The sequence below is a fragment of the Delphinapterus leucas genome, chromosome 7, assembly GCF_059928025.1.
Source record: "Delphinapterus leucas isolate spDelLeu-1000000601 "Yukka" chromosome 7, BTC_Dleu_Yukka2, whole genome shotgun sequence".
NCBI lineage: Eukaryota > Metazoa > Chordata > Mammalia > Artiodactyla > Monodontidae > Delphinapterus > Delphinapterus leucas.
In genome coordinates, this window is record NC_143135.1 from 88,944,060 (window position 1) to 88,965,151 (window position 21,092).

Sequence of the window (21,092 nt, forward strand, 5' to 3'; positions counted from 1 at the left end):
ATCATGCTACTCTCTTGGTTAAAATCTTTCACTGGCTTTTATAGCCTTCAAAATAAATTTCAAACTCCTTAGCAGAGTTTTCTCTACTTTCTGACTCTTATTCCTCATCTCCCACATTCCCTCTCATATATCTAGTGCTCCAACCAAACATAAATATCAATACCTGCCTGGGCACTTCATGCTGTTCCGCCTTCTAGATGCATTTTCTTCCCCCTTAACCTTGCTAAGTCCTATAAACCATTAAGAATTCAGTCAGACACCCACTAGGATGTCTATAACCAAAAAGATAAATAATTATAACTGTTGGTGAAGATATTGAGAGGTTGGAACCCTCATACACTGCTGGTGAGAATTTTAAATGGGCAGCTGGACTTCCCTGGTGGTGCAGTGGTTAAGAATCTGCCTGCCAATGCAAGGGACATGGGTTCGAGCCCTGGTCCGAGAAGATCCCACATGCTGCGGAGCAGCTGAGCCCGTGCACCACAGCTGCTGAGCTTGCACTCTAGAGCCTGCGAGCCACAACTACTGAAGCCCGCATGCCTAGAGCCCGTGCTCCTCAACAAGAGAAGCCACTGCAGTGAAGCCTGGGCACTGCAATGAAGAGTGGCCCCCGCTGGCCACAACTAGAGAAGGCCCGTGCATGGCAACAAAGACCCAACACAGCCAAAAATAAATAAAAATAAAATAAATTAATTTTTTAAAAATGGGTAGCTGCCTTGGAAAATAGTACCTCAAAAGGCTAGATGGAAAGTTACCATATAATCCAGCAATTCCACTCCTAGATATATACTCAAGAGAAATGAAAACATATGTCCACACAAAAACTAGTACATGAATGTTCATAGCAGCATTATTCAAAATAGACAAAAAGTGGAAGTAACTCAAATGTCCATCAATTGATGAATGGGTAAATAAAAGACAGTAGATCCATGTAAAGAAATATTATTTGGCGATAGAAAGGAGTGAAGTACTGATACATGCAACCATATGGCGGATACTTTAAAACATTCTGCTATGTGAAAGAAGCTAGTCACATAGGGCCACGTATTGTATGATTCCACTTATATGAAATGTCCAAAATAGGCAAATACATAGAGACAGAATGTAGACTAGAGGTTGCCTAGGGCTGAGGGGTGGGCATTGGAGGGTGATAACTAATGGGCATAAGTTAGCATCTTGGCTAATGAAATGTCCTAAAATTGACTTTGGTGATGGATGTACAACTCTGTGAATATAAATAAAACCATTAAATTGTACACTTTCAATGGGTAAATAGTATAGTGATGAATATCTCAATAAAGCTGTTAAAAAATTTGGTCAGGGGTAACCATCTCCAGGATTCCTTCTATGTCCAGAGTAGGTAATCCTCTTAAGGGTCCCCATAACAGACATTTTGAGTGGACATTGTAGAAACTTGAAATCTACGTCTTTTTACTTGCCTGTTCTTCTGCTCAATTTTTAATTGTGTTAGGGCAAAAAAGCATGTCTTATTTTTGTAGCTAGCACATGGTAGGCACTCAAATAATTCTTGAATGAATAGTCATTGTAAGGGACTTCCCTGGTGGCGCAGCGGTTAAGAATCCGCCGGCCAATGCAGGGGACACAGGTTCGAGCCCTGGTCCGGGAAGATCCCACATGCCGCGGAGCAGCTAAGCCCATGCGCCACAGTTACTGAGCCCGTGCTCTAGAGCCCACGAGCCACAACTGCTGAAGCCCACGCGCCTAGAGCCCATGCTCCGCAGCAAGAGAAGCCACTGCAATGAGAAGTCCGTGCACCTCAACGAAGAGTAGCCCCCGTTCGCCAAAACTAGAGAAAGCCCATGCACAGCAACGAAGACCCAATGCAGTCAAAAAAATAAAAAGAAATAAATTAATTAAAATATATATACATCAAAAAAATAGTCATTGTAAATCTTCAAAGCAAAGATCAAATCCAGTGCAATATTCAAATAAAATGTGAGGTATTAAATAGAATAGGATTTTTCTAAGCATGAAAATATGTATCATTCCCTAACCATTAGGCAAAACATCCATTTGGTTTCTAAATGTTACATCTTATTGAAATTATATGTATGTACTCTACACACATTTCCCAGATTTCTTCTTTAAAAAAATGATAGTTTAAAAAAGGTAAAGCGCTTCTTAGCACAGTGCATACCTAACAGTAAGTGCTTAATAAATGTTAGCTCATATTAAAAAACAATAAATGCTAATTAAAATTGCCTCAACAAACTTCTGGCATAATTCAGACATAGGGAATGAAGTAGAATTATGGAAGAGCTAGCTATAAAGCTAAAGAAAAATCCCTCAAATATGCTAGACTAGAAAAGTCCTACACTAATAGGACTTTAGTGAACAAATAGCTATAGCAAAGCATGTGATCTGGAAAAGAATAACAACAAAAAACTAGTCTAACTTGGGGATGGTAATAATAAACAAAAAAGGTGACCCTGCACATTCTGAACAAATTTGTCAAAAACATAAATATCATACTCTAATAGACAAAGTGTGATTCATTTAAGATCAAATCATTAAGATTATGTCTGCTTGAGAAATCTGGTAATTCACTAAAATGATTAAAGCTGACACATGGTTTCCAGGGCATTCTTCAGTTTTTTACACTACTTAATTCAGCCTCAATCAGTTAAGGTGTTTTTGCATACCAGTAACATAAAACCCTCATCAAAAAAGATTAAACAAAAACGAGATGTAATGAGACATTGTGAAGTAAGGAAGCTCTAAAGGTGACCAGTTAAGCAGTTCAATGACCCATCAAGGTCTCGGAGTCTTACCATCTTCTTGCTCAGCCATCATCAGTATATCATGGATACTCGTGATTTCAAGATGCCTACAGCAATCTGAGTATCACATTCTCATGCTCCAACATGCAGAGGAAGAAAAAAAATCAATCTCTCTCTCTGTCTCTGTCTCTCTCTTTCTCGCTGTCTCTCTCCCTCTCCCTCTTCCCTCCCTCCCTGTCTCTTTTTTGGCAAGTCTTTTTAAAGGTAAAAAGCTTTTCTAGAAGCATCTATAGCGAATTTCCTTCCTGTCTCATTGATCATAATTGGGTTGTAGCCCTTTCAAGACTCATCCCTACAGAAGGAAGGGAATTTCCATGATTGATTTAGACCAACTCTGGCTGGAGCTTGGGAGAAAGAATATGGTGGATACCTAAACCAATCTGGGGTGCTGTTGGCAAGACTGAAGGTAGTAAATAGGTTACTTAGGCAGCCAACAACGTCTGCTACACAGCCATAAAAATTGGCTCTAAGTTTAGAGAAATCTGACTTCTGGCTAGATCACAGCATTTCAGACTATTAGGAAGTTGTTTTTTAAGATAAAACATTTTGAACCTGTATAGATTTGCAATGTATATTGTCCTAGCTCCACACCCCTACAACATAAAAACTTTCGACAGTTGTTTCATGTGTCATATTTTAAAAGCATGGCCAATCCCCAAATTGTAGGTTTTGTGAAGGAAAGAGTCCTTGTGAGAAATCAGAAATCAGCTGGAAGAGGGTGCAGGAAAAATAAGAGTTGTCTCTAAACATTTATACCAGGGCTATTTTTCATTAATTGAATCAGAAGTTTGTCTAGACTCACAAAAGTGAAATAGAGGTGTTTTTGTAGAGCAGCATGTCTTTGTTTAAGCTAAATAATATAATCACTTATTGATCTGTTGTTATTCACTGTAATTCTTAAACCTTTTAAAGACAAATATCATATGATATCACTTATATGTGGAATCTAAAATATGACACACCAATAAATAAATAAATAAATAAATAATAAAAAGGGACTTTCCTGGTTGTCCAGTGGTTAAGACTCCATGCTTCCAATGCAGGGGGTGCAGGTTTGATCCCTGGTCGGGGAACTAAGATCCTACATGCCGCGTGGTGCGGCCAAAAAAAAAAAAAAAAAAAACTAAACTAAAATGTGACACAAATGAACATACCTACGAAACAGAAACAGACACATAGACATAGAGAACAGACTTGTGGTTGCCTGTGGCGGGGGGATGGGGAGGCAAGGATTGGGAGTTTGGGATTAGCAGATACAAACTATTATACATAGGATGGATGGACAACAAGGTCCTACTGTATAGCACAGGGAACTATATTCAATATCCTGTGATGAACCAAAATGGAAAAGAATATGAAAATATATATATACATGTGGATAACTGAGTCACTTTGCTGAAGAGCAGAAATTAACACAACACTGTATAATAAGTCAACTATACTTCAATAAAATAAAAAAAGTAAGGGACTTCCCTGGTGGTCCAGTGGGTAAAAATCCACACTCCCAATGCAGGGGGCCAGAGTTCCGATTCCGGTTGGGGAACCAGATCCCCCATGCATGCCACAACTAAGAGCCCACGTGCTGCAACTAAAGATCCCACATGCCACAACTAAGACCCAGAGTGGCTTAAATAAATATTTAAAAATAAATAAAAAACAAAAGTTAAACTTTTTAAATTGTGGGTCAATGGATTGTATATTCCCCAGTCTTAGTTTTAATAGGTGTTTACTGGCTAATTAAGGGACTACACCTGAGAGGCTTGTTTGGAGATAATCACTTGTCCTATTGTGATAATCACCTGTCCACCTTGTGAATCAGCTGAAGGCAATGCTTATCAGTAGCAAAATGTCAAAGTTGAGGACACCATCTCCTCCCTGGTGACATGATTAATTCCAGAGACGCACTAGGGCCTTTTATGCATTGTCATCCAGACCTCATTCAGGTTTGTTATTGGAACTGATGGCCAAAATCAAAGAGGGAGGAGAGGAACTAATATTCCTTGAACTCTGCTAAGGGCTTTACCTCCTTTTTCTCATTAATTTACTCCTTACAACTAGTGTACAAATCAGTACCCCATGTTATAAATGGAAGACCTAAAGACCATAAAGCTTAAGTGACTTGCTAAATTTATCCCATGAGTAAACGCTGGAAACAGTCATTCTGACTCTAATATTCCTGGAGTTCCCTAAATCATATGTGATGATTATTACAAAATATTCAAACACAAGACAGTTATCTGTTGCTGAATGATATTTATTAGCTTAATAATTTGGGCCTGCCCTTAGCATTAATAAGCTTCAGCACTAGTCACAAGATTTTCATTCACTGGTGGGGAAATTTTCTTGTTTTAAAAAATGCAGTTAGAGAAAGGGCATCTACTTCTTGGGGGCTGCAGTGACAGCAGGTTTCTCTTCACGGGTGATGGGAATGGTGCGCTCAGGGCCCGAGGCCTGTTTCCTTGGTCCATTCACAGTGAGGATGCCATCAGATGACAGGGATGAAGTAATTGTGAGAGGGTCCACATCAGCTGGGATCCGGTACTTCCGGTGGAACTCCCGGGAGACGAAGCCATGTTCATCCTAATCCAAGAGAATAAGGAAAGAGGTAGAGAGATAAGAACAGGAAATAGCATCACTTGCCTAGAACTCAGACATCCTCCTTCCCCTTACGTGCGGCCAAATGCATGGCAACATGAGAGAAAGCTAAATAGCTGTTCTGTTTGGGGCTAAGATGAAATTGCCTAGGTGGTCACTCCTACCAATGAGAGTCTGAGAAGTCTGAACCGCCAAAACTTCATAGCTCTCTAAACCCTCAGGCATGGACATGTTCAGGGGTATTTCCCAGAGGTTTAGATCAATGTTTTTTGGGCCTACACGATTTGGAATATCATCTGGCTTTGAAGATTTGAGTCCCTGAGGAAACCCAGAAATTGTCCTGACTCTTCAGGAATGTTCCAGAAGGTTCCAGACCAATAGACCTAATAATAACAACAACAACAACGAAGACTCCCTCCAGGGAGGCTCTGATCTAGAGTTGAATCATACAAGCAAAACTGAAACAGCTTGAGGACCTCACACTATACTCTTTGATGCACAAGTTTCTGAGGTGGGAATTCCCTGGCGGTCCAGTGGTAAGGACTCCGCACTTTCACTGCCTTTGGTAGGAAGCAAACTCATTGAAAAACTCTCCCAGAAAGTAATGAAAAGCTATTCCATTCTCTAGAATTTGGCTAAAGAATTCTGACCCTAACCTTTACACCTGCTGAATCTCAAGCATTTATCCAGACAGGCTCTCAACTGATTTCCACATGGGTCTAGGGTATTAGGAGGTGAGTAGAGCTCTGAAGCTTAGGCAAAGCAAGTAGTTCAGCATTAAGGTGGGCTAACGAGAAGTGAATTCCAAAACATCTGAAAGAAAAGTCTCAAATTCAAGGGGCTTCTGAGTGCATGCAGTTAATGTAATTATATAAAGCGATCAGATGTCTGACAACCACTACTCCTAAATCAGTGGTCTTCAACCTTGACTAACTGTACATTAGAATCCCTTAGGGAGCTTTGAAAAATCCTGATTTAACTGACCTGGGATATGCCTAAGCATTGCGATATTTTTTTTTTTTTTTTTTTTTTTTAGCTGTACGTGGGCCTCTCATTGTCGTGGCCTCTCCCGTTGTGGAGTACAGGCTCCGGACGCGCAGGCTCAGTGGCCATGGCTCATGGGCCCAGCTGCTCCGCGGCATGTGGGATGCTCCCGGACTGGGGCACGAACCCATGCCCCCTGCATCGGCAGGTGGACTCTCAACCACTGCGCCACCAGGGAAGCCCTGGGATATTTTTTTTTTTTTTTAATTCCCCTGGCAATTCTAATGTGCTCAAGGTTGAGAACCACTGGCTTAAACAGGAAGTTAACATCCCATCTATCCCATCTGAGGCAATCAAATCAAAACAAACAAAGATCACTTCTCTGGCCAAAACAACAACAACAATAACAACAACAGGTTTATCCCTGTTCTTGACTCTTATGGCTTAGGACTGGAATGCTTCCAGCCTCAGGGGCTGATGGCAGTCTCTGGCATATAGTACTCGCTGGATGAATGAGCAGAAGAGAAAGTCAGCTACGTACCTGGCGCTCTTCATGTTTTCCATGCACCTCAATCACATCTCCCAGCACCTTAACCTTGAGTTCCTCTGGGGAGAAGTGCTTCACATCCAGGTTGACAGAGAATCTGTCCTTCTCCAACCGCATCTGGAAATAGCAAGGTGGGGGAGGGGAAGACAAAAGATAGTAGGAATATGAACAACACTAGTACAGTCTCATTCTGCAGACTTGCTTTCTTTCCAGGCAGTTTATCCTCCTCGTTTTAGCTAAAGATCCCTTTTTGAATAAACATGACTCTCTAGTTCAGGGGTGCCACCACAGTGGTACCCAAGGCACACCATTTGGTCATCAGGCCAAACTTTATTTACAGGGACAGGGAAGAAGACAGACCACCCAGGGGACAAATCACAAGGATGGGTCTGGGCATGGCTTCTGCTGCTTCTCTGACCCAATGCCTGGCCTTGTCATTTGTCTGTGAGACAAAGGCCCCTTCTTCTTACTCAGGTCTCTGCCAAGTTTCCCACCCACTCAATCTGGAATGTTCTGCTAGCTCTGATTGTCCTTCCAAAGCCCTTGCCCACTTGGCTCCTGTTTACTCACTCTTGAATATTTTTAAACCAGAGTGTTATCTGTGACATCTTCTATCAATCTTATCTGTTTGCCCCATTCTCCTACCCTCTCAGGACAAGTGGAGGGGGGTCCCTAAACTTGACCTACCTTCTATCCTCATTAGGCTTGGACCCAGGCCAGTGCCCTGTCACAGCCCTGAGAAACCCAGAAAATCATAGAAGAGGGAATAGAAAGGAAGAAAATAGTGGCTGCTGTCTCCAGTTCCATGCAGCTGGGATGAAAAGCTCAGGATGAGGTAGGACTGCCTCCTGGCTCTGGAACTTGAGATGATAGTATTTGTCAGGAGTGTGAGGTATTAGAAGAGGTGAGCAAAGGAGTCTGAGCAAAGGCAGCTCCTTCCCTGTAGATCATTATGAACCAAACCAGAAAGGGACATCCTACTTAGAAGATGGGACAGAGAATGATCTTCATAACACATGGAGAAAATGTAATAAATAAGGATACAGAGGTGCATCGAATACAAACAGGTGACTGGGGAAGAGAGGAACTAGGGACCTCATCTTTCTTCACTGCAGGACACACAAGAGCCTAAGACACTTGGAACCCTTAGACCTAGTCAGATTTAGGCCAGGAGGAAAAGGACAGTGGATGGAGACGCTTCCAGGAGGCTCCAGAATGAACTCACCTGTCCTGGCAGAGGCGAGACTTACCTCTGAGAGCCCAGTGTCAATCCAGCTGGGTGCCCGCAGAAATGAAGGCAGCCGAAGGTAGAAGGGGCTCAGGGAAGTAGAAGCTGGGAAGAGATCAGACTCCAACAGGTGCTCGCCAAAGAACTGGTCAAAGAGGCGGCTGGGAGAGTGAAAAGGAAAGAAGGGGCGGCGGATCCAGGGGTGGTGGATGGCGATGTCCATGGTGGCTAGGTGAGTGTGGGGACTCAGCTGGCTGGTCAGCTCCTTCAGCCGCAGCTACAGCCAGCCCCTTATATACGCAGTCTTCTGAAGCTTCTGGAATGGTGATGTCAGGGGTTTTATTATCCCAGCTCACTGCCCGTTCATGGAGACTTGTGATTGGGGATTTGGCAGTGTGACACATACCCAGTACTCACTGAGCTAAGAAAAGAGAAATACAAACACGCCTGAGCTGGCCAGTGACTTGTCCTGGTCTTGTTTTACTCGCTTTCTGTCCGCACCCCATGCCCCCCCCCGCCCTTCTCTGGAGCTGGGACTGAGGCAGGAATCCCAGGCGGGCGGGCAGCGGGCCCCTCCTCCTCCCCTGTAGCCTAGCATGCCAAGGGAATGCGGCCAGAGACTATCTTGGGCCTGGGCAGGAACTGGAATCTTCCTAGGCTGGGCCCAAGGTTATTAACTCTTTGTGAGTCCCTGAAGGAGAGTAGTGATCACCAACATGTCAACGGCAGGTTTCCACGTGGTGCCCTGGGTCGTCCTGGGTTCAGAGAGGACCCTGACCTTAACCTTGGCAGGAAGGCCCCTCACCCCACCCCAGAGAAAGGGGAGAAAGTTGTTTGCGTCGTTCACTTTACAGGTCTGGCAGAACAGTAAATCCGGGGGAGCTTGATGAAGCAGAGCGCCGGCTGCCTACCACTGAGGAGGGGAAGAGGGGCGTGGAAAACGTGCAAACTCTTTGGGAGGGTCTCAGCGCGGTCTCTCCGGGGCCTCCGGCACCAGCCTCCCCTCCCCAGCTCGCTCCGTAGCCAGGACCCCCAGCTGTCCTCCCCGGGGGGGCCCCCCGTGACAGCTGAAGGGTGTGCAGCGGAGGGGACGGGGGTCCAGGCGGCGCGGGTCACACACTCGACGCGGGCGCTGCCCGCCCCTCCCCCACCGGGCTCGGCACTATTTTGGGTGGTGTAGACCCCGCCCCCACCTCCAAGTGCGCCGGGGCTCTGCGGCAGCTGGAGGGGTGCTGCTGCGCCTGCTGGGGCCGCACCTCGAGCCGGGGCCGCCGGCGGGTCTGCAGCCATGTCGGGCCGCTCGGTGCCACATGCCCACCCGGCCACCGCCGAGTACGAGTTTGCCAACCCGAGCCGCCTGGGCGAGCAGCGCTTCGGGGAAGGTATGGCACGGACGCCACCCCCTTGCCTCCCACCCCCACCTGCTGAAATTCTGGGCTGACCTCCCAAAGATACTGGCCTCCACCCCACTCTGGGCTTAACTGAACTCCTGGGGCGAGACGTCTCCCACCCCAGACTCCCCCCTCACCCCCCTCCGGGCAGGGCTCGCTTCCCTTCCTACTGACCTCGGTGCGGACTGCTGCCCGCTGTGCTCTGATACCTGCCCCTGCTCCCCTCGGGATGCCTCCCCTGCGAACCACCCAGACCCTGTCTGGTTTGCTCTTCTTCATCCCAACTCATTCCCTTTCTCAATCTCCTCTCCCCAGCCGCCTCATTCCAGCCACTGGGACCCCTCCTTCCCCTTCCCTGCTTCTCCTGACTCCCCTCCAGCTCTCCCGAGGCCTCACCTCCTGATCTGCTCTCATGTCGCCCTCCTTCCCACCCAATCCTCCCTCATTCTGCCTCTTGCCTTCTCTCTCTCTGCCCCTCAGGCCTCCTGCCAGAAGAGATCCTGACCCCCACCCTCTACCATGGCTACTATGTCCGGCCCCGGGCTGCCCAAGCTGGGGAGGGCAGCAGGGCAGGGGCCTCTGAGCTTCGGCTCAGTGAGGGCAAGTTCCAGGCGTTTCTGGATGTGAGCCACTTTACCCCCGATGAGGTAACCGTGAGGACTGTGGACAACCTACTGGAGGTGTCTGCCCGGCACCCCCAGCGCCTGGACCGCCATGGCTTCGTGTCCAGAGAGTTCTGCCGAACCTACGTCCTGCCTGCTGATGTTGACCCCTGGCGGGTCCGCGCTGCTCTCTCCCATGATGGCATCCTCAACCTGGAGGCGCCTCGGGGTGGCCGACATTTGGACACAGAGGTCAATGAGGTCTACATCTCCCTGCTCCCTGCACCTCCTGATCCAGAGGAAGAGGAGGAAGCCAGTGTTGAGCCCTGAGTGCCACAGAGCCAGCACCCTTTCTAGCTCCCGCGGTGATAGGACTAGCTGCTCACCACCCCAGAGGTAGCAGCATCCTTGGGGGAAGGGAAAAGTGCATGGTCACAATGTATGGTTTGGTCCCTTGGGACATGTCATAGTGTTTTCATTTAGTTTTGGGTGGAGCTGAATAAACCCAAATCTCAGGGCCTTATTTGTGCTGCTCCCTATTCTGTGGCCTGGAGGATGGGATGGGCAGGGAGGGAGACAAAAAGGACAGCTAGACAAAAAGGTCCTCAGTTAGATGTACCCAATGTCATAGCACCCTGAGCTCACACTTGGATGCTGAGATCACACCTGGAAGCTGACACTGGCTCCAGATCAAATTCCTGGCCATAATTTTCTCACAATGCAACAAAAGAGAGAGTGATCCTGGGAGGGAAAAGGGATATGCCATCCAAACAGCCCAGAGGGCACTGTCTGAGCTGGTGATTAGAGACACAAAAACAAGGGTCTCCAGACTGTCTGGCCTGTTTTGGGTAGGGGTTGGGAAATCAGCTTTTGGCTGCAGAGTTGCCTAAAGCCCTGGTTTCCCATACTAAGGTCTGTCCACTGTAAATGGTCTCTGATTCCGAGGGATCGAGTATGCAGACACAGGGGCACAGACACAGAAGCCTCTGCCATTGTCACTAAATCACAAAGCCTCCCAACCCTCTGCCTATGAGAGAAAGCATTTGTTTCTAACCTTGAAACATCCCAAAGAGAGGAATTGCTGCATCACTCCACCCAATCCAAGTCTAAATGCAGGGGAGCTAGGGTTATTGGTATGGGGGTGATGGCCAGAGAAACTTCCTTTGGAAGTAGAGTCTTAATACTAGGGGTATGATGTATTCAGGAGAGCCTGGGGGTGGGGGGGTTGACCTCTTAATTACTTTCTGTAATCAAGAGAACATGCATGTGTATGCTTTGAGGAGTGTCCAGAAGACCTCCCTGCCCCCAAATATATCTTTTACTAGGTTGTGATGGACATCTGAAATTCTTCCATTAAAGTGGTTGATACTTAACTTTTTTTATGGACCCTCTTGAAAAATCTGACAAAAGCAATAGATCCTCTTTCCAGAAAAACACACATGCTCCGAAATTTGGCATATAATTTGAATAGGTTCACACAGCTCTTGAGATCCATTCATATGCCCCTCTTAGGGAATCTGTGGACCCCAGGATAAGAACCCTCACTTGAAGAATACAATTCTTGGTTAAAGGATTGCCATCTATTAAAAATTAAAGCATGCCTTAGAGAAATAACTATTGATGTATTCTTTTGTTCACTCATTCAACAAATTAAACCCCAAGTAATATACTATGGAGGTTATACATTGTAAATATAAATTTAAAACTATGCTCCTTTGTTGTCTACTCTCAGGAATCTTAACGTCTAGCTGAGAAGAAAAAGAATTGTAAAAGGATCCTATTCAGACTTCAACCAGAACAGCTTCACTTTGATCTGTTTCGTAGTTGGAATTTTTACCTGAGCTTCATTTAAAAGAAAGGGTTCCTTAGCTAGAAAAAAATTTGAAACCTCTGATTTTGTCCAAATCCCCATCCCATTCAAATACTTTGAAGATTATTCGCCAACTTCTGGGACATTTTCAGTGACCGAGGGCTTAGAACTTCATAAGGTAGCCCATTTCATTTTCTTTTTGGACACATCTGTTATAAATTCTTCCTTCCATTGATCCAAAATCTGCATTTCAGTAACTTCTGCCCATTGGTTCAGGTTATGTCCAGAAAATAAATGCAATCCTTCTTTCACTTGAGAGTCCCTTCAAATATTTAAAAGTAACCATCCTGTCCTCCAAAAGCTTCCCTTTCCCAACTAAACATGCCTAATTCTTTTAACCATATTTTATAGGACTTTCCATACCACTTGTAACTCAGACAACTTTCTCTTCAATACACTGCCTCTTGACACTGTAACTTGAAATTCAACATGTAAACCTAAAATTATTATTCCAATCATGGACTGACTGGTACAGACTTCAATGGAATAATCAATACCGTTGTTTATCACTCTAGACTTCTATTAATGGTGCTTTGGGTATATCAGATTTTCTGGCCACCACAACACAGAGTTGGTTCCTTTGGAATTTCTGGTCATATAAAAATCTCACATGTTTTCCTTTAAATTTTTTCTTTAAATTAGAGAAAGTAGCTAGAAAGGGACCGAGATTGTGGAGGGCTTTGAGTGCCCAGCTAAGAAGTTTGGGTAACAGGATGAAAAGAATACAGTTAATGGTAGAGTACAGAATGGATTGCCAGGGAGAAGCACGGCCATGAAATAAGAGGCTAGTGCAATGATCCATCACCAGACAATAAAGTAAGATGCTTTACCATCTAACAATTAGCTGAGAAAAAGAAGTAATAATAATAACAATAGCTAGGACTTACTGAGAGGGTGCCATGTACCAGGCCCTGGACTAGAGTTTTATATATATTATCTCATTTAATCTTCACCACAATCCTACAAGGCTGTGACTCTTATTATCTCCATTTTTCATAAGGAAAGAAGATGGGGAGGAATGAAGCGTCCAGGGTACCCTCTGTGGAGGGCTGAGTGCTGGGTCCTGAACATCCATAAGGGACACACAAATAACTGGGCATCTGAACAAGACACTAAAGAGGGGGTGGGAACACTGAAGACAAGCCATACAGGTTCCACAAATTCTCCTAGAGCCCCTATTTTCTACAGAGGAATTTGCTCAACTTCATCCTAGTTGCCAGTGAGTGTGGATGAATCAGCTTCAGGTCATTGGAGGAGAAGCTGAGTTGAGGTTAAATGGAGATTCTGTAGTTCTGTACTGGGGATGGGGAAGTGAGTGGTTAAGAAGTGCTGAGACCATTCCAATCATAGAATCATATGATTTTTGACCAGAAAGGGGATTAAGTAATGAGTTCAGCCCTCCATTTTTACAGTCCTCGATAAAAGTGATTTGCCCACATTAATTCCAATAGCAAGGGAGAATACAAAAGGAATACATTTCCCTAAATTTTAGTTTCCCAAAGAGTCCAGTATTCAATCCCAGATTCTGGACAAGGATAATAAGAGACTGACACCGATTACCTTGAAAGTGAAACTCAATTAGACCTGCGTAGTGCTGGGGAAACATAGGTAAGACTCTTCATTATAGACGATACATTTCAATGACAGTGTGAAGTAGTAGAGAAACATTTTCTAAGGAAACCCAGAGCCCTTTTCTGTCTCAGGTTTCTTCTCACTGAAGCTTGAAGCTCAAAAGTTAACGCTTCATCAAAGCAGCTCCAAATCCCGAAGGTGAGATTGCTCTCACCTGGAGCCCCTGTGTGTTCCTCTACCCTTTGGCTGGGAGCAGTCACCTGGGAATCTTTCCAGCAGGTGGCTTCCAAAGTCCAACCTGTTAGGTTGAAATCTGACCGTGACGGAGACTCCCTGGGAGCTGCTACTGAAAGCTGAACCGGGAACCAGGAAATGCACAAGCCCCTATCTATAGCAAAACAGCTGGGCTCTCTGGGAGACAGAGCACCATGGGAAACCGGCTCTGCTGCGGGGGAAGCTGGTGAGTAGGGGGAAAGGTCGGAGGGTAAGGTCTCTGTTGGTGGACATGAAGGTCCCAAGAATAAGAGAGAGCCTGCAGCTAGTGCTCTGCCAACTTCCCACTGTCACCTTCTCCACATGGCACCTCCTCCACGTGGCACCTCCGGGGGCAAACACCAGAGCAGCACCCTTTCTGTGCTCCCTCCTTTCAGGAAACCTCAAAAAACAGCCAAGCCAGCTGTCTGTCCAACGGCTAGGACAGGGCTGGAATGGTAAATTGACATTTTTTTCTCTTTGTCTTCTTCTGCCTCCTCTTTCCCTTTATTCTCTTCCTTTCTCCTCCAGATAATGGTAATAATTGTAGCATTTGGAACTTTATAATCTCATTTAATTTTCCCAACAATTCTGAGGGATGTGGTCTTACTCCTTCTCCCATTTTACAGCTAAGAAGCTGAAATTCAGAGAAGTTAACTAATTTGTCTGGGGTCACATGGCTAGTAAGCAAACAAACCAAGATTCCAACCCAAGTTTATCTGACTTCAAAGCCCATACTTATAATCATGCCATAATACTGCCTCCTGAATCAAGCAAATCAACTTTGGAGAAATGTTTATTTAAAAGGGTAGAACTGGGCTTCCCTGGTGGTGCAGTGGTTGAGAGTCCGCCTGCCGATGCAGGGGACGCGGGTTTGTGACCTGGTCTGGGAAGATCCCACATGCCTCGGCGCGGCTGGGCCCGTGAGCCATGGCCGCTGAGCCTGCGCGTCCAGAGCCTGTGCTCCACAACGGGAGAGGCCACAACAGTGAGAGGCCCGCGTACCGAAAAAAAAAAAAAAAAGGGTAGAAGTAAAAATAATTAATAATAAAATAAAAGGGCAGAAATGAGAATATCCATACAATATTTGAATATAACTTTCACACTTGTTTGCTGTGTGACATTAGGCAAATTCTGTAACTTCTCTTTTTCCTCATGTGTGATATGTAGATAACACAACCTGTGTTGTTTAGATCACGGACTTGAAGAGCAGATTATATGTGAAAGCCTCACAATAAATGAATCATATTGTCTTTATTGTTCTTTCCCAGGATTGTCATCACTGTTGTTAAATAACAAAAATTCAACCAAGTAAATTTTAAAAATTTAATTGGCTTTATTGAACAGTTCATGAATGGGGCAGCATCTCATCTAGCAAGTAGAAAGGAGCTCCGAAGAGCTGTACAAAATGAAAGGCTTTTATAGGCAGAAGGGGGAAGGGATCAAGGGAAGAGCAGATGACCTCGTCTTCCTTTGGGTGATGGAAAAGGTCTGTGTGGCAGATTATCTCATTGATGCTGACCAGAAAATTCCAAACTGACGTTTAAGACTACATTCCTGGGGAAGGTTGAAACTCCTGTTAGGCTAGGTATTAAGCCATGGTTTGGTGGTATGAGCTTAGCACAAGCAACACCGTTTGAGGCCTGTTGTTTATTTTCTTTTCTTTTCTTAATTTTTTGGCCACACTGCACTTGGCATGTGGGATCTTAGTTCCCCGACCAGGGATCGAACCCATGCCCTGTGCAGTGGAAGTGCAGAGTCCTAGCCACTGGACCGCCAGGGAAGTCTCGGCCTGTTTCTTTTTAACACTATAAACCCGTGGGCCTAGTTTTATCCTGTCCACTGCCTTCTTAGCTCTACCACTCCATGCCTGCATCTGTCTTGAGGGTGTCCTGTTTATGAATAAAGTATCATTATGTTTAGAGAGATAGGTGAGGTACATTGAAAAGCACATATAATTTGGAGTCAGTACATTGGATTCAAGTCCTGCTCCTACTACTCAGTCATTTATTACACAAATATTTTATTGAACACCTATGTGTATCAGGCATAGTGATAGAGGCAGAAGACATAGCAATAATAGGAAATTTGGTTCTTGCCTTCTTGAGTAAGGTACCAAAGTTCTAGGGCCTTAGTTGGCCCATCTATAAAATGAGAACAGCGCTTTTTAAACTCTGAGATGTCCTATAGACATGGGACATCTAGAAACATGAAAACTTCCAGAGAAGGGGGTGTAAAGCATCTTTCACTCCCTTTCTTCCCTTTCTTCCCAAGTCTTCATAGTTTTCATTTTTGGTTATTTCTTCCTCAGATGGTGGTAGTCATAGTAGTCAGCTTTGACTGACACTCATTATATGCCAGACACCTAGCTGAGTATTTTACATTTATTATTTTATTTAAATTTTACAATGATCCCATGAGTCTTAAGTTCTATTATTATCTTCATTTTATTAATAAGAAAATGGAGGGAATTCCTTGGCGGTCCAGTGGTTAGGACTCAATGCTTTCACTGCTGAGGGCCTGGGATCGATCCCTGGTCAGGGAACCAAGATCCCGCATGCCATGTGGCATGGCCAAAATTTTTTAAATAAATAAAATGAAAATGGAAGCCTAATGACGTAAAAAACTTGCTAAAGGTCATACAGCTAGTCTGACACCGTCAATCAGACTCTAGAGCCTGGCTAGAAACACTATACCAGATATTCTAACCAAAATATATTTTTTCCTCTTAAAATATTAGTAGGACTGGATAAATATTGTTCTTCTCTATTTCTCATTATCTCAATAAACTTCAGAAACTTAAAGGCACTGTGAAAATTGAGATTTTTATTAAAAAAAATTTTTTTTCTGATTACAAAAGTAATACACATTCACTGTGTATTCGGAAAGCACCAAAGAGGAGAAAATAAGAAACAACCATAAATATAAGCACCCAGAGATGACAGGAACATTTTAGTGTATTTCCATGTAATCCTTTTTAAATACCTATATACATAGTTTTTATCCCAAAACATATTACCTTTATATTATCTTAATAAAGAGGAAAATTTTCCATGCTATTAGGTGTTCTTCCAACATAACATCTTTCTTAAATTGGTGTATAATGTTCCATTGATTGGACATGCCATTTATTTAGTTAGTTCCCAATGTTGGACATTTAGGATATTTCCTAGTTTTTGCAATTATAAATAATGCTTCAATGAGCATCCATATTTGCACCTGTCTGATTATTGCTTAGAACTGCTACATCGGAGGGTACACGCATTTACGTTTAAGGCTTCTTATACTTATTGCCAATTGCATTCTAGAAAGACTGCACCAATTTTTATTCCTACTACCAATATAGGAGAGTGCCCATTTGGTTTCCTTAATTCTGGGCTAAAAATAAAATCCTATCACCCGCGAGTCTAACTGAATATTCCATTTGGGCCGTGTCCAGGCATTGTGCAACATCCAACGTGGGAACAGGCTCTGTTCACTAAAATTGAGTCACCCAAGTCTACGTTATTTTAGAATTAATATTCTCTTTATCTGTTAAAGTAGAAGTAAGTAGGAAGACAGTAGTGACCAGGGGCAAGGAATTAGAGGCTGGGATTAGGCTATGACTAGGCAGTGGTAAAGGAAAGGAAGAGCTAAAGTGGAAGACGAGGAAGTAGAAAGACCCAGAAATAGTCTCAAAGCTTTTCTTCTGAACCACCTCTAGTGTTCAAATGGAGACTCAGATTATTCTCAGCTCAGCAAGCTGCATTAAAACCAAAAATCAAACCAAAACACAAACCTCTGACAGATATGTGTGGAAAAATCCTGATTTTCCTATATTAGTAAAATGAACACGATTTAGAAGTCCCCCCCCTTTCTTTTTAATTAGCAAAAGAAGGAAACTTCCTTGGGGAGACAGAAGTCAGATAAATAGGGTTGGCTCTGTTACAGTTGGAAATGTACTAGCAAGAAAAAGCATCCGGAGTAAGCCACAAACTATTCAGCCTATTTCCTCAGACAAGTGTTGTTTCTCTGGCCATCAAACAGTTGACAATCACGTAGACACACTGGCTCCGTTGGGGAACCCAGGGGCTCAGAAATTAGTATAAGAGATCTGTCCTGCAGGGAGGGCAATGTAGCTGAGTCACTCACCAAATTCAGAGCTTCCTGTGCTATGGATGTTAAAGCTTAAACATCTCTCACTTTCTCTGTTAATTAAAAACAAGGACAAAAAAGCAGGGCGGGAGGTCACCTGTTAGGAAAGGGCTGTGCAGGGCTCTAATTAGTCAGCCCTGGTTGTGGCAGTTTCTGTGACTCCCAGAATGAGAACCCCAGGTTGGCAGAGACCCTGAAGGAGAGACACCAGAGAAGAAGCAAGAGGGTCTCTGAATCCAGGAATATCCCATTATTTGGCCAGTTTCCCTTACCCTCTGCTGGGATTAGCCTGTTAGACAATCCCAGAATAGCCCTCAACCTAGCTACATACCTGGCATGTAGCCCCTGGTTGCCTGAGGCTGTATTTTGGGTTTGGTTATGTCAGTTGTACCACTCCATCTTCCAGAACCATCCCTTTGGGAGAGCTATGGTACCCTTGATAAATGCTTTGGGACTGGCTCAGGGTGAATCTTTGTTAGAGGGAGGTGAGGGAAGGTCATCCTACCAGAATGCTAAGGAGACCACAGAGCAAATGATGAAGGAGGGAAGATAGTGGCCAGGCTCTTACACATGAGTGATCTGTTTTTCCTTTCACAGGAGCTGCCCATCAACTTTCCAGAGGAAAAAGAAAATGGGTAATGGGTGCTGGGGGGGTGGGGTGGGGGATGCTAGGGGGAGTGCAAATTTAAGAAAAGAAGATAAGAGAACCAGTGTCTTTAGAAGGGGCATAGGGTGGGGGACGGCTAAAGGGAGATAGTACACCAAAGAGAATCGTTAGGTTACTGTGTTCAGGACCAGCTCTGAAACTCTGAGTCTCGTCCTTTCCATTATCTCAGAGTGGCAAGGTTGGTTGCTCATTCCTTCATTCATCTAGCAAAAATTTATTCAACCCTTATATTGTATGTGAAGCATTAGGCAGGATTCCAAGGAGGCAGAGAGGCACAAGAGGAAGGGCACATGGTTTCGGCCCTAGAGGGACTGAAAATCAAGTTTGAGAAAGAAATACACGTTAACAAGTAACCATAATACCACATATTATACACGTTAACAAGTAACCATAATACCATGTATTATACTAGTGCTCCCAACAGCACCAGATTCATGCTGTGAGAGAAGGGGAGAAAACACCGATGTTGAAGGAATAATAGCAAGTTCACAAGTTGGAAGAGGAGCAGGGAGGAGAGGGTATTTTAGGCCGGGAAATTATCTCATGCAGAGAAAAGAAAGACAAGAGAAGAGAGTGACTTTATGGAAAGTGACCAAATGTTTGGTGTAGCTGAGCTCTTACCATATTGCCCTGTAATAGTCTGTTTACTTGTCTCCCCTAGTAGACTGCAAGCTCCCCTGCACAGGAGAAAACAGCCTACTCGTCCTTCTATCCCCAGAATGTGGCACAGAGCCCGGCATACAGTGGGCTCTCAACATATGCCTGTTGAACTATGTTAGGGGCCAGTGAAAAAATAGGGTGGAAGATATTACGGACAGACTGTGAAAGGGCCAGATTGTATACTCTGCTAAGGAGTTTGAATGTGGGAATGGTAGAAGTAAGAGATGAGAGCAGAGGCAGGGAGATTAGTTAGAAGCCCACCATAATAATTTCACAGAGATTTGAAGAAGGCAATCTCAGTAGAGACAGGAAGAGAAAATGGATTTAAGTCGGTGGATTTAAGTCGGATTTCTTCCTCTCAGGGAGCCAAGCAAGACGGACATTAAAGCAGCAGCAGCAACAGAATGGCACAAAGGTAATGACAACCTCCGCCCCTTCCAGGAGGCTGCTCAGACATGGGATCCCAGGACTCAGCTTTTCCAACCTGGGACAGAAACGTCTCAGTCATCTGTAGAAGTTTCTGGTTTTGCCCATCTTCCTCCATCCCCCAAAGTAGCAAAGCAAAGTGTCATTTAACAGACCCTGTGTTGGAGGTGAGGGGCAAAACCAAGTCAAGAATCTCCCTTAATGCTGTCCATTCCTCTCAGGGCCATGACCTAACGGGACGTACGTATGAGCAGGTGTTAAAGCAGCCTGTGTCTCAGGAGACGAGTCAAGGCCTCAGGTCGGAGGAGAGCAGCTTACACTATGCAGACATTCAAGTGTGCAGCCTAACCCAGACACGCTCTGCCCAGGAGGTGAAGCACCTACAGCTAGAAAATGCTACAGAGTATGCGACGCTTTACTTCCCCCAGTCCACACGCCGCTATGACAGCAAGAACGGGACCCTAGTATGAGCCCTGGGGAGGATGGACCTGATTGCATCATTTCATCACTATGGCTGTGGGGAGAATCTACTGCTTTGGGGAACTGGCTAGCAGCCCAGGGATGGCAGACACGTTTTAGAATTACAGAGCCCCTGGAATTGAGGGCCCCAGTCTTGCGCTCTCCCTAAGCCTATCTCTTATTTGCCACCATTAGCTTGGGGTTGTATTTGGGTTACCTGGGGGTGGATGGAGTTCTACAAAATGAGGGGGCTAGGCTGAGTGTGCGGGAAGGTAGGGTTTTGCCCCCTACCTTTGCTCCTGCTCTCTAGAAAAGTGCAGAGAGAACAGGTTACCCTTGAAGCATCTGCACTTGAGCTGATTTTATTGGAGTTAATTTGATGGTATCCCTTCTACACACCTTAAACGCCAAAGCTGAAGAAGAAGAGGTGCTCTGGAAAGCATTCAGAGCTCTCGTACACAGCTTCTAGGGCTGTCTTGGGCAATTTCCTCAGTGGCTGGGTCAAGGGTCCCAGACCTATACAAACAAATGAGGACAGGGGCTGAGGCATGGAGCAAGCGTTTTCTGACCATCGATTACAAGGACGTCAAGTCACAGATGCTGACAGCACTGCGAGGCCCAGAAACTCCCTTTAGCTGGACTGTTTTCTCTCGCGGGTGCAGAGCCGTCAGGATCAATAAATCGCATAAGGAACATGCCTGGTGTGTTTTCTTGGGTGGAGGTCTGCGGGCTTTTCGAAGCACAGCGGGTCTCACTCAGCCTCAGGGTAGTAGGGAAGGCCAGCCACTTTCTGCCGCACTACAGGCTGCGGCCGGAGTAGAGCCCCGGAGGCAGTAGTTTGCACGGACTGGCGGCAGGTTCCCATCTACAAAAGGCAGAGCTCCCAGGGCGGGGGCGGGGCCGG

The 21,092-nt window shown here is 45.0% G+C and overlaps 3 protein-coding genes across 3 annotated transcripts; 2 read left to right on the forward strand and 1 right to left on the reverse strand.

Moving 5' to 3' along the window:
- Positions 1-5,020: 5,020 nt before the first annotated feature.
- On the reverse strand, positions 5,021-8,582 carry CRYAB (crystallin alpha B). The gene is made up of 3 exons (XM_022561589.3): positions 8,178-8,582; positions 6,922-7,044; positions 5,021-5,381 (listed from the first exon to the last, which is right to left on the reverse strand). Exons 1-3 carry the CDS (start codon positions 8,376-8,378, stop codon positions 5,178-5,180), a joined length of 528 nt encoding a protein of 175 aa, XP_022417297.1. The 5' UTR covers positions 8,379-8,582; the 3' UTR covers positions 5,021-5,177.
- Positions 8,583-9,322: 740 nt separating this feature from the next.
- HSPB2 (heat shock protein family B (small) member 2) lies at positions 9,323-11,848 on the forward strand. Its single transcript, XM_022561588.3, has 2 exons — positions 9,323-9,537; positions 10,027-11,848. The coding sequence occupies exons 1-2, from the start codon at positions 9,444-9,446 to the stop codon at positions 10,476-10,478; spliced, it is 546 nt and encodes a 181-aa protein (XP_022417296.1). The 5' UTR covers positions 9,323-9,443; the 3' UTR covers positions 10,479-11,848.
- A 696-nt stretch (positions 11,849-12,544) lies between these two features.
- On the forward strand, positions 12,545-21,062 carry C7H11orf52 (chromosome 7 C11orf52 homolog). Its single transcript, XM_089915539.1, has 3 exons — positions 12,545-14,050; positions 19,666-19,718; positions 19,951-21,062. Exons 1-3 carry the CDS (start codon positions 13,963-13,965, stop codon positions 20,197-20,199), a joined length of 390 nt encoding a protein of 129 aa, XP_089771665.1. The 5' UTR covers positions 12,545-13,962; the 3' UTR covers positions 20,200-21,062.
- The last annotated feature ends 30 nt before the right edge of the window (positions 21,063-21,092 follow it).

Coding starts and splice junctions, on each gene's coding strand:
- C7H11orf52 (XM_089915539.1), top strand. CDS start 13,963: ATGCACAAGCCCCTATCTATAGCAAAACAGCTGGGCTCTCTGGGAGAC. Junction 14,051..19,665: donor CTCTGCTGCGGGGGAAGCTG/GTGAGTAGGGGG, acceptor TCTTCCTCTCAG/GGAGCCAAGCAAGACGGACA. Junction 19,719..19,950: donor AGCAACAGAATGGCACAAAG/GTAATGACAACC, acceptor CATTCCTCTCAG/GGCCATGACCTAACGGGACG.
- CRYAB (XM_022561589.3), bottom strand. CDS start 8,378: ATGGACATCGCCATCCACCACCCCTGGATCCGCCGCCCCTTCTTTCCT. Junction 7,045..8,177: donor TTGACACTGGGCTCTCAGAG/GTAAGTCTCGCC, acceptor TGCTATTTCCAG/ATGCGGTTGGAGAAGGACAG. Junction 5,382..6,921: donor GAAAACATGAAGAGCGCCAG/GTACGTAGCTGA, acceptor CTCTTGGATTAG/GATGAACATGGCTTCGTCTC.
- HSPB2 (XM_022561588.3), top strand. CDS start 9,444: ATGTCGGGCCGCTCGGTGCCACATGCCCACCCGGCCACCGCCGAGTAC. Junction 9,538..10,026: donor CGAGCAGCGCTTCGGGGAAG/GTATGGCACGGA, acceptor TCTGCCCCTCAG/GCCTCCTGCCAGAAGAGATC.